General features: G+C 39.7%; 2 protein-coding genes across 2 annotated transcripts in view; one reads left to right on the forward strand and one right to left on the reverse strand.

Moving 5' to 3' along the window:
• Nucleotides 1-7724, reverse strand: part of PTCD3 (pentatricopeptide repeat domain 3) — a 41011-nt gene extending 33287 nt beyond the window's left edge. Inside the window, exons 1-4 of the mRNA XM_081970075.1 lie at nt 7577-7724; nt 4181-4230; nt 3801-3834; nt 1834-1879 (exon numbers count right to left, since the gene is read on the reverse strand). Coding sequence (XP_081826201.1) covers nt 1834-1879; nt 3801-3834; nt 4181-4230; nt 7577-7683 — 237 coding nt within the window. The 5' untranslated portion in view covers nt 7684-7724. The remainder of the gene's footprint in view (nt 1-1833; nt 1880-3800; nt 3835-4180; nt 4231-7576) is intronic.
• A 33-nt stretch (nt 7725-7757) lies between these two features.
• POLR1A (RNA polymerase I subunit A) overlaps nt 7758-15353 on the forward strand; it is a 46900-nt gene continuing 39304 nt past the window's right edge. The window contains exons 1-7 of the mRNA XM_081970074.1: nt 7758-7925; nt 10559-10763; nt 10943-11092; nt 11160-11267; nt 11956-12041; nt 12167-12276; nt 13573-13659. Coding sequence (XP_081826200.1) covers nt 7852-7925; nt 10559-10763; nt 10943-11092; nt 11160-11267; nt 11956-12041; nt 12167-12276; nt 13573-13659 — 820 coding nt within the window. The 5' untranslated portion in view covers nt 7758-7851. The remainder of the gene's footprint in view (nt 7926-10558; nt 10764-10942; nt 11093-11159; nt 11268-11955; nt 12042-12166; nt 12277-13572; nt 13660-15353) is intronic.

Genomic DNA, 15353 nt, shown 5'->3' on the forward strand with positions numbered 1-15353 from the left:
ATTATTTGACTTTTCCCTTTTCTGATGTACCTCCGTGCCTTGGAACTGTGAAGGAGAACTAACTTTTCACTTTTGGATTTGCCTGCTACCTTGGACCGGCACAGCTGCGCGCTCCACTGACGCCTTCTCTTTGTAAAAGACTTATCTCTGAACGTAGATAAACGGGGCCCAAAAAACCACCAACGGGCAAGTCATTCTCGGCTCCTGCTTCTGCCACCTCCAGTCCAAGCATGCAGCAGATGAAAATTACTTCATTGTTACAACAAGAAGGGACTGGAGAGAGCTCAAAAGAACTATCTGTTATCCAAATGTTTCAGGAAATTATGAGGGGTCAAAATGAGCTGAAAAAAGAGGTGACAGATCTCAAAGATGAACTCAGAGGTGTACAACATCATATAACAGAAAGCAAACGAAAGAATTGGGGTGTTGGAGGAGGAGGCAGCTGGATTGGGGGAGGAGCTTAAGGCAGTCCAGAAAAGAAATCTAGAATTGGAAAATTTTATGGCAAAAATAGAACTTGAAACAATGTTCTTTTTTCTCAGATTCCAGAATCTACCAGAGACAGAAAATGAAGATCTTAAGGATATTATGAGTACAATTTTAGCAGAATATATTAGGAGAAATAAAGAACAGTTGTGGTGGGATCTGGATCTGGTCTATAGGATTAATTCAGCATATGCTAGAACACACAATGTTCCAAGGGAGGTACATGTTAAGTTTCTTAGGAGTACCACGAGGGATGAGGTGCTAGGGGCCCAAAGGGAGGGACCATTAAAATATAAAGAAATTACCATTCTTAAGCAAATTCCGAAAAAAATAAGGGAAAAAAGGAGGAAGTATTCCTCCTTATCAAAGAAATTATACAATAAAGGAGTTTGGTTTAGATTTGGTTTGCCAGAGGGAATGTTGATTTTTTTGGGAGGGAAATAGAATTAGAATTAATACAGTGGAGGAGGCAGAAGCCTTCATTAAAAATATATTTCTCTCCTAGAGGATGAAAATAGGGGAGGTCGTGAAAAAGGTAGTAATGTACAAGATATGAAGGAGGGAGGGGGGTTGTGGCTCCATCTGGGGACAGGGAGGAGGAAGCAATATCGAAAAGGCTCAGGTCACAAAAATAAATGTATTTGAAATACTATGGTAATTGTTGATATACTAGAAAGTGACAAAGAAAGAGATGATTGAATACATGGTTGATATAATGTAGAACAAGACTCTGTTTATGCTTATCTTTTATACATATTTTTTAACATTGTAAAAATTGTGAGATTTGGATTTCTACCACTAGCACAGGAGCTGCCAAATTTTTCTATGTACCCTTTTACCTTTCCCCATAAATGCTTAAAAACCAATAAAATTCTTTTTTAAAAATTATCAAATAATTTAATATTGGAAAGCTCTTTTATTAAGAAAAACTCATGACTGTACTCTTACTATTATTGTATATTTGTAAAAGAAGCCTTGATAAGAGAGACAAACAAGTGTTTTAGGATAATCAGCAATACGAATTAACTTTCTGTAAAACATTCAGGCAGATTTTTCTCAGAAGGAAACTGCAGCTATCAAAAATTAACAATTTGTAAACAACATCTTTATGCTACTGTTTATAACGGAAGAAAAAAATTAGCTTTTTTCAACAACAAACACAGTATTACGTTTGAAACTTAATTTAGCTGAAATATCATTTCCCCACCCCTTCATATACAGGAATACATGTAACATGAAATAATATCAAAGGCAACATATGATACAGCTAAAAATATATTTTGCAATCTCTAGGGCATTTCATATCAAAAAAGAACTAGTAACACAATACCGCTTTGTAGTACTTACCCTGTTTACAGTTAATGCAAGTGCCTGAAGAACTGCAGATTTATCCCTAATTTTAAGCAAAATGTGGTAAAAGTTTAAATTTGCAGTATTATTTTTAATTTGCATATTGATTTCAACAAAAAATATGGTTTTATTTACTGAACAAAAATTCAAGGATACAGAGATCTAAAACAATGCTTCAGAACCCTATCTATTCAATTGTCAATAAACAAGCTTGAATGAATAAGCTTTTGTTTACATTTATTTATTTAATTGTTAAATTTATTTGCCACCTACACAGGGCTACTTTAGGCATTGCAATAATAAAAAGGAAGAAAATGGAAGGAGGATAAACAGAAATAAAATAGGAGGATAAGAAAGGAACATAAACCAGAAGTAAAATAGAATCCATAAAATAAACAATGAAAAAGGAACACAATACATCCAAAAGATGAATGGGTTGACAGCAGAGAGCAAGGTTGGGAGGTGGAGCATACCATCAATCCAGCAGCTACCTCCAGTGTGGAACTCCTCCTTAGTGCAAAGTAGTTTTTTAATTAATTAAAAATATCTTGTGCAGTGCAGATATTTTACTTTAGAAATTAAGCTTATGTACTTAGGCCATAGTTGTAGTAGACCAGGGGTCTGCAACCTTAAATACTCAAATTTGGACCCGCTTCCCACAGAAACGAAAACACCGGGAGCCACAAAACCTGAATGGGCATGGCAACTCGCAGTCATTCATGACACACATACACCCCAGTGAGTGGGAAGGTAAGGGCGAGGGCCAGCCAGTGGTGGGATCCAGTTTGGCAGGGAGCCACAGACAGGGGCCCATAGAGCCGCATGCAAATCCAGAGCCGCGGGTTGCAAACACCCGCCTATGCCAAAGGAATGACAACTGCATTTATAGTAGATGTGTTTGACATGGCCTAGCTATGGCAACATGCAAAACACATTTAAACAGGAAAGCATGTCTTATAGTTAGGCACGACTCACGTTTTATTTTGAACTGGTACTACTTTAAAAAGGGAGAAAACTGCAAGAAGATATCGTGTTATTTTAGAACATGATAATCTTACAACCAAATATTCACACATTGTTTACAACTGCACGTTAAGCATTTGGGATAGCATCTAGGAATGTTTTCTCCTACAGTAGACAGATATCCTAAAGCAAGAAATTATGTAACAAAAATGTTTATGAACTTCAGTTGATCCAGCAAATGCAATAAATTCCTGATGGTCTATGGCAGGGGTGTCCAAACGTTTTGCAAGGAGGGCCAGATTTGTTGATGTGAAAATGTGTGGGGCCGATCATTCAGCCTGACATTCTTTGAACCCTTAACATTAAATGCGAATTAACTACCATATTTTTCAGAGTATAAGACGCACCAAGATTTTGAAGAGTCAAATTAAAAAAAAAGTTTTTGCACTCCCCAAAATGGCCCATTTTTCACAAAAATGGGCCTTTAAGAGGCTTCTAGAGTGCTCCTGGGGGCTAGGGGGGGCAAAGTTGAGAAAAAAATGGCCCGTTTTTTGCTCATTTATGCCCTCCACACCCCCAGGATCACTCTGAAAACCTCCTAAAGGCTATGCAGAGCCATTTTGGTGAAGGGGGCAGAGTTTTGGGAGGCAAAAAATGCTGTATTCAGTGTATAAAGTGCACCCAGATTTTTAGCCCCTTTTTTGAGGGGAAAAAGATGCATCTTTATACTTTGAAAAATACGGTATTTTATGAAAGACTAAACAAATAACTCCAGTGGGGAGAAGAGGCTGCGGGCCGCTTGAAATTTGAAAAAGGGCCACATTTGGCCCCCGGGCTGCACTTTGGACATGCCTGGTCTATGGGAAAATTTCACAATCATTTCACAAAGGCTCTGTAATGCTGTATACTATTATTTATGTTTATGGTTATTTTAAACTTATTGTAAGTTGCCATGAAAGGATAGTAATAAAGTTCCTGGGAGAAAAAAGAATTTCACTTACCAGGTTTTTTTTCTTGGAAGGAAAATAGTTTCTTCTGCAATTATGAAAAGCAAAAACAACTATAACTAACTTATTAAACTGTATACATTTAGAAAACGTTTAACTATTAAAATTTTAATTCTGAATGGAATTACCGCATATTAGTCATTAAACTCGACTATTTTAAAACAACAATTTTAAGTGTTACCTGAATCAGAAGCAAATTTCGCCAGATAAAGAAGCTATCCTATCTAAGATCAATTTATTCAAAAACAAATCCAGAGTCTTCAGGTTTATTTTCAAACATAGACTATATGACATATATTAATTGAAATGATAAATTTATCATTTGCAAATATGCATTTTAATGTTACATGAATGAACACAACAAAATACCATACCTTTCAGGATAGGGGATTTTTCTGGAAGGGTTGCATTTTCTGTATATTGCCTAAGAAAATTTATATATATGGATAAATGAATATATACACACATGTGTATTATGATACTATACATTTATTATACTTCCTATTTTTCCTACACTAATAATGTAGTGAGGTAAATTGAGCTGGGAGAGAATGATTAGTCCAGTCTCCCAGCTGACTTTCTTGCCTAAAGAGGTCAAGAACTAGACCTCTGGGTTTGTAATCCAACACTGTAACAAATTGGCATATTCATTGGAAAATCAAATATAATATTGTAAGATTGCTTCTTTTTCAAGTTTCAATATTCACAAATACATTTTAAAACAATCGTATTACAATGTTTAGCCATGGTTCGTTTGTCATAGTTTACTGGCTAAACAATACATTATATTATAAAGCACAATTCTTGAAATACAGAAACTAAGTATGTGCAACATCTTTAGTTAAAATCAAAGCATCTTATGGCTGTGATATATGAATCCAATCTATTTATGAAAAACTGTATCTCAAATAGAAAGCAAGCAAAATGACTGTTGGCTTATCTGAACGGTCGTTTTCGGGGCGCTGCGGGAGAGTCCAAGGAAGGGTTAACACAGCCTATCTGCCCAAGGACTGAGTTGATTTTTCCCCTGGTCACGCCTCCTTTGTTCAGTTTTAAAAACGAAGTCATGTCCGTTGAAGGTCGCAGTTTGTTGACTGGAGGGCAGAGATCGACCCCCAGGTGCGTCACTTGTGGGGTGCCCCAGGGGTCGGTTCTCTCACCCCTCCTGTTCAACATATACATGAAACCGCTGGGCGAGATCATCCGTGGTTTTGGGGTACGGTATCATCAATATGCTGATAATACCCAACTTTTCATCTCTACCCCAAACCACCCAAACAATGCCCTCGACATGATGTCCCGATGCCTGGAGGCTGTGCGGATCTGGATGGGGAGGAACAGGCTCAAGCTCAATCCCTCCAAGACTGAGTGGCTGTGGTTTCCGTCATCCCGATTTGTACATCTTGTTCCATCTTTGACGATAGGGGGAGAAATTTTAGCCCCCTCAGAGAAGGCTCGCAATCTGGGAGTCCTCCTGGATACGCGGCTTAGTTTAGAAGAACACCTGACGGCCGTGACCAGGGGGGCCTTTTACCAGGTTCACCTGGTACATCAGTTGCGCCCCTTCCTGGATCGGGATGCTCTGTGCACCGTCACTCATGCCCTCGTCCTTTCTTGCCTGGACTTCTGCAATGCTCTCTACATGGGGCTGCCCTTGAAGAGCACCCGGAGGCTTCAGCTGGTCCAGAATGCGGCCGCGCGGGTTGTCATGGGGGTACCTAGGTGCTCCCATGTTACACCCCTTTTAGGCGGCCTGCACTGGTTGCTGGTTGTTTTCCGGGTGCAATTCAAGGTGTTAATTATGACCTTTAAAGCGCTCCATGGCTTAGGCCCAGGGTACCTGTGAGACCACCTACTGCCACCAGTAGCCTCCCACCGTCCAGTACGATCCCACAGAGTTGGCCTCCTCAGGGTGCCGTCGGCCAGGCAGTGTCGGCTGGTGACCCCCAGGGGGAGAGCCTTCTCTGTGAGAGTGCCTTCCCTCTGGAATGAGCTGCCCCCGGAGCTCCACATAATCCCTGACCTCTGGTCCTTCCGACGCGCCCTAAAAAGTTGGCTTTTCCAGCAAGCCGGCCTGGCCTGTTAATTTTAATTTCTTTTAAATGTATTGTTTTTTTAAAAAAAAATCGTTTTTTTTTTTTTTTGGAAATGGATTTAATCTTTTTTTAACGTTTGAAATGTGTGTTTTTTAATGTTGTACGCCACCCTGAGTCCTTTTGGAGAAGGGCAGCATATACATCCAAATAAACCAAACCAAACCAAACCAAGGACGCCCATAGGCTCCCAAGTACCCGGAACAGTTTTGGTCCTTTCATCTACCCTGGGTGGGTCTTGGACTCTCCCATAGCGTCCCGAGAATGACCGTTCAGGTAAGCCAATGGTCATTCTCCAGTGCGCTGCTTGGAGAGTCCAAGGAAGATATTGTGTCCCAGGGCTGAATGGTTCCAACTCCTCTCTTACTGAAGAGCTAGGAGAGACTGGGTAACCCAGAGAGGCTGCCGGGGAACCTGACAAGAATCTCTATCACAGAAGGAAGGGGATTGATCCCCTTGATTAGAGAGAGACTCCTCTCTCTCATGTCTGGGTAGAGGAGATTTCGGCCCAGCTTCGCAGGTCAGAGGCAGAGGGGCCTGGGGCTTAACAGGCCTATCTTTAGGGCGGACTGAGTTTTTAAAACTGAACTAAGGAGGCAAAGGAAGCGTGACCAGGGGAAAAATCAACCCAGTCCTTGGGCAGATAGGCTGTGTTAACCCTTCCTTGGACTCTCCAAGCAACGCACTGGAGAATTTTGGCTTTTTTGAGACAGGTCTTTATAATTTATCCAAGTGCTTCTAGCAAGTAATGGCTTCATCTAATATCCTCCAATCATTGATTAGGCAATCATTTATTATTAAAAAAATCATGAAACATGGAAAGATCCTTCTCAGGTGGCATATGTACTAGATATTCTCAGTTCCCCACCAATATTAGAAAGTATGTTTTAAATAAAATTATTTAATCTTTTGTTAAGTGAAATAATCAAGATGAAAGCATCTCAAATATAAAGTTTTTTATTCTATGCTTGAATAGACTGACCTGTGGGACTCATCACTTCTCTGATTAAGTTGTTCTTATTGTGGGGATGCAACATTCTGGCATAATTATTTACAACAGACAGCAGAATTCCGTAACAGGATATAGAAACTGAATAAATAAAACGTCATAAGGATTTATGCACACCCAAGAACCATTGAGTAGAGTTTTTAAGAGCTCTTTTTGTTATAATTTTTAATGCAAACAGTGGAAATTTATTGAATATATGGGCAGTAATAAATGTACTTAATATTAATTTTAAATGTATCTACTGCGTGCCATCTTTTGTTTTTTGCATCGTAATTTTCTAAAAAGAACTTTAGTATGCCCAGAAAAAAAACCAGTTTGCTTTAGAGCAAAGTTAAATAAATCTTAGGCTAGAACTTTTTGAATCTCTTCCCTTGGGTCACGTTGTAGTTCATGAGACGTTGTAGTTGAAAACGCCTAGAAAGCTTCAGATTACCTACTTTTAAACTAATGTAGCGGGACGCATAAAATATAATTACGATGAAATACCAATCTTAAGAACGATTTGCCATCCAGCCTCGAGTACGGGCATTACAAGGCGATCAAACGGATGTAATCCGATTCATTATATTACTGCTGCAACCTCGCATACAGGCATTTACTTTCAGTGCCTGACCTTTCCAAGTCATTCACGGGATTCCTTTATCTCGCGTCGACCCAACCCAACGTACCTCTCACCCGCTTCTCTAAAAGCGCCAGATGGTCCCGAAACAACGAGTCTTCTCTGCAACAAGTCTCGGGCGGGAAACGGACACAGGCGCAATCTCCAAGCCGCCATAACGGAACTTGCTCTCCTGCTGCTGAAACGTGGAAGAGACCGGAAGCGGAAGCTGTTTTTCTACAGCACCACCGAGCGCACGCGGCCAGCAGGAGACGGGGATCCCTCTGATTCTCCTTGGCGATCATCTGGGCAGCGTTGCCCGAGATCTTCTGGACGGTCGGAGTCATGGCGGCAAAGGAGGTGCCGTGGCGGCGCCTGACGGGGTTGTCGTTCGGGATGTATACGGATGCAGAGATACGGTAAATTCGGGCGGCAGGAAGGACAGATCCAGTGTTTCCCAACCTTGGCAAGTTGAAGATGTCTGGACTTCAACTCCCAGAATTCCCCAGCTGGGGAATTCTGGGAGTTGAAGTCCAGACATCTTCAACTTACCAAGGTTGGGAATCACTGGACAGACTGCTTCAAGCAACGATCAGGTGTTAGAGTCGTCGGGAATCCGCCAACATTGGGGAATTTAGTTAAGGTGGCTGCGTGTCATATCTGCCGGCCTTTGTCAAAATGCTTATTGCTTTTCTGACAAACCCGGCTGTTATCCTCAGTTTTTTACATTAAAGTTTTCGCGTTTCACTCTTAAAAAAAAATTCCAGTCTTCTCCAGAGTGGTGCCCCACTCACTGTATGTTGCTTTACAGTTCCTATTAGTATTAGGTACCGTGACAATCTGTGGATAAAGTGCAACATAAATATCAGAAAATGCTGGGGAGATCCTCGCTTCCTGTTTGTAGAGGACAGTTCATGACGTTTTTCGTTTGGCCATACTAGAGGGTATCAGTCTGCATCAGTGGTTGGAACATACACCTTGAAATTACTATACTAAAGGGCCATTTGCAAAGTTCAGTTGATATTCAGTCATTGACTGATTGCACCAAATACTTCCCTTGCTTTATCCTTTTTATGAAATCAGTGCTGTTGCTTCTTTCTTTTTCATATCTTAAGTACTTTGAAGTGCCCAATTCCAGTCCATTTCATTTGCGAATACCAAAATGCTAGTTGATTCATTTTATTTTAAACTATGTTCAACTTTTGCATGATCATGCTTCTTACATTATATTCCTACTGTAATTTTGTTTTTACAACTTTAGATTTTCTTACATAGAACATCACAATAGATACCATATAAATTTTAATCTAGTCATAACATAAATACCATTAGTATTCCAAAAGATTTCCAGCTCTTCCTCAATAACATGTTGAGACCTAGCTGATCCAAGGGGCCCATAATGCAGCACAACCTCATGAATTGTTTTACCATTATCCATATAATTTTCTTGGTAAAAATAGGATTATACTGATAGATTTGGTCAACTCTATCTTAGATCTATGTCTGTCTGGGTGATAAAGCCACTTGGAAGGAGGCACGCTTTTTGATCCATGTGGTAGTATATGGTACTTTACGGCACTTGTTTGAAGAAGTGGTGATATACGCATCCTCAAGAAACCTTCACTAGACCCAATGTTTTGGATCTAATCTCAAAACTTTCCCTTCCAGTGAATGTTGTTGAGAATGTGATTGGGTTATAGTCCTGGAAGATATGGATTACCTATTCTAAACTCTTTTCAATCTAGTTTCAGGCTGTGCATACTACAGTACTTAAATGGCATCATAGTTAAGAAGAGGTTTCTGTGTCTTCAAATAGTATTAAACAATTCTGATAAAATGTGTGAAGTGGATATTAAAATGTATACTATTCAACAAGTCTGAGTCTGTTGAATATGACCTAGTTTTCTGTGCATCAAAACATAACTTTTGTTAGTGCCCTGTTTCCCCGAAAATAAGACCTCCCCAGATAATAAGCCCAATCAGGCTTTTAAGTGCATGCACAAAAAATAAGCCTTCCCCTGAAAATAAGCCCTCCCAAAAAAACATTGCAACACAGTAGTAACCATGAGGTGACCAAGCTCGCTGCTCTCTGAACCTCAAAAATAATAAGACCTCCCTGTCTTATTTTTGGGGAAACATGGTATATGCCAGTGATGGCGAACCTATCGCATGCCACAGGTGGCACACGGAGCCATTTGTCAGGGCACGTGAGGCGCTGCCCTGTCAGCTGGCCAGCGCTCGTGCGCGCTGGCCAGCTGAGTTCACCCTTTTTTAAAGCCATATTTCACCCTCCCCAGGCTCCAGAGGCTTTATAGGAGCCTGGGGAGGGCGAAAAGAGCCTCCCCGCTCTCCTTCCAGAGGCCCTCCGGAGGCTTCATGAGCTTCCCTGACGCCTTCGGAGCGCTCAAAACAACCCTCTGAGCAAACCGGAAGTCCTGTTGCTTGGAGGGTCGTTTTGAGCGCTCTGAAGGCTTCAGGACCATCCAGAGGCTTCCCTGATGCCTCCGGAGGGCGTCCGGGGGGGCAGGGAAGGCTGTTTTCGCCCTCCCCGGGCTCCTATAAAGCCTCTGGAGCCTGGGGAGGGCGAAAAAAAGCATGTAAAAATGGGGGGTTGTGCCTGTAGTGCGTGCATGCACACTGGGGGGTCGTGCATTGCATTATGGGTGCAGCACACCTGCACACGACCCCCCTGCGCTCCCCCCACTTATGGCACACGAGCCAAAAAAGGTTCGCCATCACTGGTATATGCTTTGAGTTAATAGTCATATACCCAGTTATAGGACAGTTCTGTGCAACAAATCCCCTGTAAAACTTTCTGTAATGTATAGGTTTGCAAAATAGAATACTTCCTTTTCTTTAAGCAGTTAAAAAAGAGCAGATATCTCAGACAATTGCTGTTTTGGATGAATAGTTTCTGAATTTATAATGAAAACTGTAAAACTTGTAGGAAATTAATACATGTTGAACTTTTGTGAAATGTAATTATTAATTTTAAGATTACCATGGCATTTTCTTTGTCTCCCCCCGCCCCCACCTTTTCTTTCACTTTTAGGAAACTGAGTGTAAAATCTATAACCAATCCTCTTTTTCTTGATAATGCGGGTACTCCATCCCCAAATGGACTATATGATTTGGCTTTGGGTCCGCTTGACAACAAGGAAGTTTGTGTTACTTGCTTGCAAGATTTCAACAATTGCCCTGGTCATCTAGGTCACATAGAACTACCCCTCACTGTTTATAATCCTCTCTTTTTTGATGTAAGTATATTAAGCCATAGTTATGTCATATGTGGTAGCAGTGAATTAATCATTATTTAATTAATAATCTATAATAATAACTTTTCCACCCTGTTGTCATATTATAACAAAATAACTTTGGCATGGTATTAAACACATGTGAATTAGCAAGATAATAAAGAAACTGTTCTTATTTTCAGAAATTATTCCTTCTGATGCGAGGTTCCTGCTTGAATTGTTGCCATCTAACATGTCCACGAGCTGCAATTCATTTATTACTAAATCAGCTAAAGCTACTAGAAATAGGATTGATTCAAGAGGTCCATGATCTTGAAGCAATCCTGAATAGGGTAAGTTTTATTTTGCTTAATCTTTTTTGACAGTATTTCATGTATCTTAATGTCTTAATTCTCTCAGTTTTTAGATGAAAGCTCAGATGCAATTGGTGATGAAATTGAAGAAGTGTTAAATTGCCACACAAAAGAGATGCTCCAAAATAATCAGCATAAGGACTATAGTGCACATGTAAGTAAGAAGAATCAATATGTAATGCAGTTATTTACACTACTGTTAAAGAACAGCTTCCTTTCATTTCCCATTAATTTGTGAATCAGTAGTTTTTTATGGAGATGTCATTTATTCTGCTTTAACGTGTGACATTTTTATTTCATAGTTTGTGGCCAAACTGTTATTCCCTAATTTCATCCTTTGCAAAAGTAATGCAGTATTAATTGCAGGCTGCTCAGAAAAGAAAACAGGGTTTTCTGTCTGCAGCAGGAAAATCCTGGATTCATTCTTCCTATTATCTCTTTAACATTTGTGAGGGTCACTGCCTAGTTAGTAGATGTAGGTGGCATATATTGGTTTGCCAGATAATACTTAGACTAGAAGTCCTAGGTAATAGGAAGAATGAATCCAGCATTTTCCTGGCTATGAATTGTTCATAGGGGATAAAGCCTATGTGAGACTAAATGGAAAGTTTTGTGGATGCTTTAACACTGAATAGAAAGTAAGTGATGAAGACCTGCTGTTCTCTTTAATGTTTTCATGGATCAATATAACAAATGCTTGTGGTGATATTGGAGGTTTCTTAATTCATTACACAGTGAAATTTTAAATTAGGTTTGTTCTTGTTAATGCTCATGACTATATTTAAATTTGTGTTTCATGTACAGAATAATTTCTAGAACTTTACTTTTTATTCTTGCTGTAGGTAAAAAACGTATGTGAATGTAGAAGTAAAATTGTCTCTCAATTTTGGAAGTTACACATGACTTCAAAAAAATGTCCAAACTGCAAGTAAGTTTTTTTTTCCTTTTTCTATATATTTTTGTTTCTTCTCCCTTCCTCACAAGTTTAAACACCGTTAGGATTTGTCTTCATGTTGGGTTAATGTTTCTGTTTTTCCCCCCTCCATCTTCAAGAGCAGGAAGATCACTTGTTCGCAAAGAACATAACAGCAAGCTCACTGTAACTTATCCCACTGTCGTAACTCGGAAGTCAGGCAAACAGACAATAGTGGAGGAAGTGGCAAGTATGTGTATTTTGTTATATATTACACAAACATTGATCACAAAAGTTCTTATTGAGAAATATTTTTGTCACACCAGAACAGTTATAGAATATGCCATGTAGATGTTATATAGAAACTGCTTTCTATATAAGTTAAAAATTAATTGAAAGTTATGGATACTTTAATAAAAGGTGAATTTATAAATTATTTCAAGACACAATTTATCTGGGCTTTCTCAAATTTAAGAGTGAGAGGACATTTAGTGGAATTAAAGTTAGTCCCAAATCCCATAGATTTCCAGTCTTCACTAAAATTAGCCTGAGTGGGTTTTCTCACTTATAAGCCATATTTGAATTGAATTGAATACTTTATTTGGCCAAGTGTGATTATAGACTCAAGGGATTTGTCTCTGGTGCAGAAACTCTCAGTGTACATGCAAGGCAACAGAATAATGATATACAAAATAATGATATCAATAAGAGTGGGGAGGGGGGAATAAAGAATGTAATAAGAATGATAAATAATAACACTACAGCCATACTATATGATAAATGCATATAGACAACAGAGATGACTGTGAGAATTAGGTGTTCAGCAGAGTGATGGCCCAAGTGAAAAAGCTATCCATGTGTCTAGTTGTTTTGGTCTGCAATGCTCTATGGTGCCTCCTGAGGGGAGGAACTGAAAGAGTTTATGTGCATGATGTGAGGGGTCTGCAAATATCTTCTCAGCCTTCCTGACCTGTGCAATATAAGGTCTTCTATTTAAGGCACCCTGGTTGCAGTTGTTCTTGCACTCTCAATTATCCATTGGAATCAGTACCTGACCTGTTTGATTGCTATTCCAAATCAGACAGGTACAAACTCTTTAGTTTGGTATAGCAACCAAACAGGATACGTACAAACCTGTGGTTTCACAAACCATAATGACTGATGCCATATTTCATGACCAAAGCAAGCACCCTAAGCAGCATTATATCTGAAAACAGCCAAATCTTAATCTAACCAACAATTTAGAATCTTTTCCATATAAGTAAAGTACATTTAACTGTCTCTGCAAATCATGTGAACCCAAAATGTGAATTATTCAGTTTTTATTTGACACAGTACATCTTTGGATTATCATGATGCTCATATCCACACAACTGTTGTTTATTCACAAGAAATAAATAAATAAACCACAATAAATTGAAAATGTTGTGTAGTATAAGACGGCACTTGTCTACTGACTGAAAATACCTAGAGAAAAGTAAATGCAGAAATTGTTTCAAGTACCTTGTGATAGATGTCAAAGCATACCATAATTAAAACTTCTTAGCTGTAGATGAAACTCAGCTGGGAAAACGAGGCTACATGACACCTTTGACTGCCAAACAACACATTGAAGTGTTGTGGAAGAATGAGGGTAAGTGAATAAAACTGCTGTTCTCTTTTCAATTTATAAAAAAAAAGATGCTGAAAGCTATGCTGATGGCTGATCTATTTTACTTTAGTAACTTTACATGCTGCCGTAACTACCATATGCATAATTCTGAGGGGTTTATAGATCTCAGCAAATAATAATACAATTACAACTAAAATATAACAGAATAAACATAAAATGACAATAAAATAACTTTACAACCAGCAACATCCCTTTCTCTCGGAATAACCATAGCAAAACCCACATCAAGAGAACTAAAATGACTTAGTCATCACTAAGTGCCCATTGAAAATGCCAGATCTTAATAGTTTAGGGAAAAGCTAACAGGATGAGAGCATGTCTGTTATTGGGAAAATGCTGTTTTAGAAAAGGGGATAGTGATTCAGAAATAATGAACTGAAATCTCTGCAAATGACATTTCTTAAGGGGCAGAACTCTAGAGGGAAACTTCCCTCATTCCAGTAGATGGGCAGATACTGCTGCGTAAAAGCAATGCCAGCAATATTTAGATCCTGAATCATGAAGTGTTTTATAAATAACAACCAGCACTGAGTTATTCTATGGGTAGAATATATCTATGAAATCTATAATTGGACCTATGCAAATCTAGGCGTTAGTGTACATATTAATGCTTAAAATACAAAATTGAACTCTTAATTATCATGACTATAATTCAGAGGATTTTTTTCCCCAGCTTAGAACATTGAAATAAATGTGAGCTATGCAAATATGTTGAGTACAATTCTTGCAAAATTTCTATACATTCTCACCTAAGAACACACAATTTCTCTGTGGTAAAAAGCTGGACTATATTTACTATAGAAGTCTAACTAAAACATAAATGAAATTAATTATCTTAATTTCACATATGAATATTTAAGACACTCTAGATCAGCGATGGTGAAACTTTTTTGGCTCGCATGCCACAAGTGGGGGCAGCGCACGGGGGTCATTTGCGGGCGTGCCGCACCCATAATGCAATGCGCGACCCCCCCAGTGCACATGAACGCACAACAGGCGCGACCCCCCATTTTTACATGCTTTTTTTGCCCTCCCCAGGCTCCAGAGGCTTTATAGGAGCCTGGGGAGGGCGAAAAGAGCCTCCCACTCCCCCCCCCCCCCGGAGGCCCTTCGGAGGCTTCAGGGACCATCCGGAGGCTTCCCTAAAGCCTTCGGAACGCTTAAAACGACCCTCCGAGCAAACCGGAAGTCCATCCCCAAATGGACTATATGATTTGATCGTTTTAAGCGTTCCGAAGGCTTTAGGGACAGTCCGGAGGCTTCCCTGACACATTCGCGCTGGCCAGCTGACAGGGCAGCGCCTCGCGTGCCCTGACAAATGGCTACGCGTGCCACCTGTGGCACGCGTGCCATAGGTTCGCCATCACTGCTCTAGATAATACAATACAATAGTAGAGTTGGAAGGGACCTTGGAGGTCTTCTAGTCCAACCCCCTGCCTAGGCAGGAAACCCTATACCGTTTCAGACAAATAGCTATCCAACATCTTCTTAAAGACTTCCAGTGTTGGGGCATTCACAACTTCTGGAGGCAAGCTGTTCCACTGATTAATTGTTCTCACTGTCAGGAAATTTCTCCTCAGTTCTAAGTTGCTTCTCTCCTTGATTAGTTTCCACCCATTGCTTCTTGTTCTACCCTCAGGTGCTTTGGAGAATAG

This window comes from Natrix helvetica (assembly GCF_964273705.1).
Source record: "Natrix helvetica genome assembly, chromosome: Z".
In the NCBI taxonomy this organism is placed as follows: domain Eukaryota; kingdom Metazoa; phylum Chordata; class Lepidosauria; order Squamata; family Natricidae; genus Natrix; species Natrix helvetica.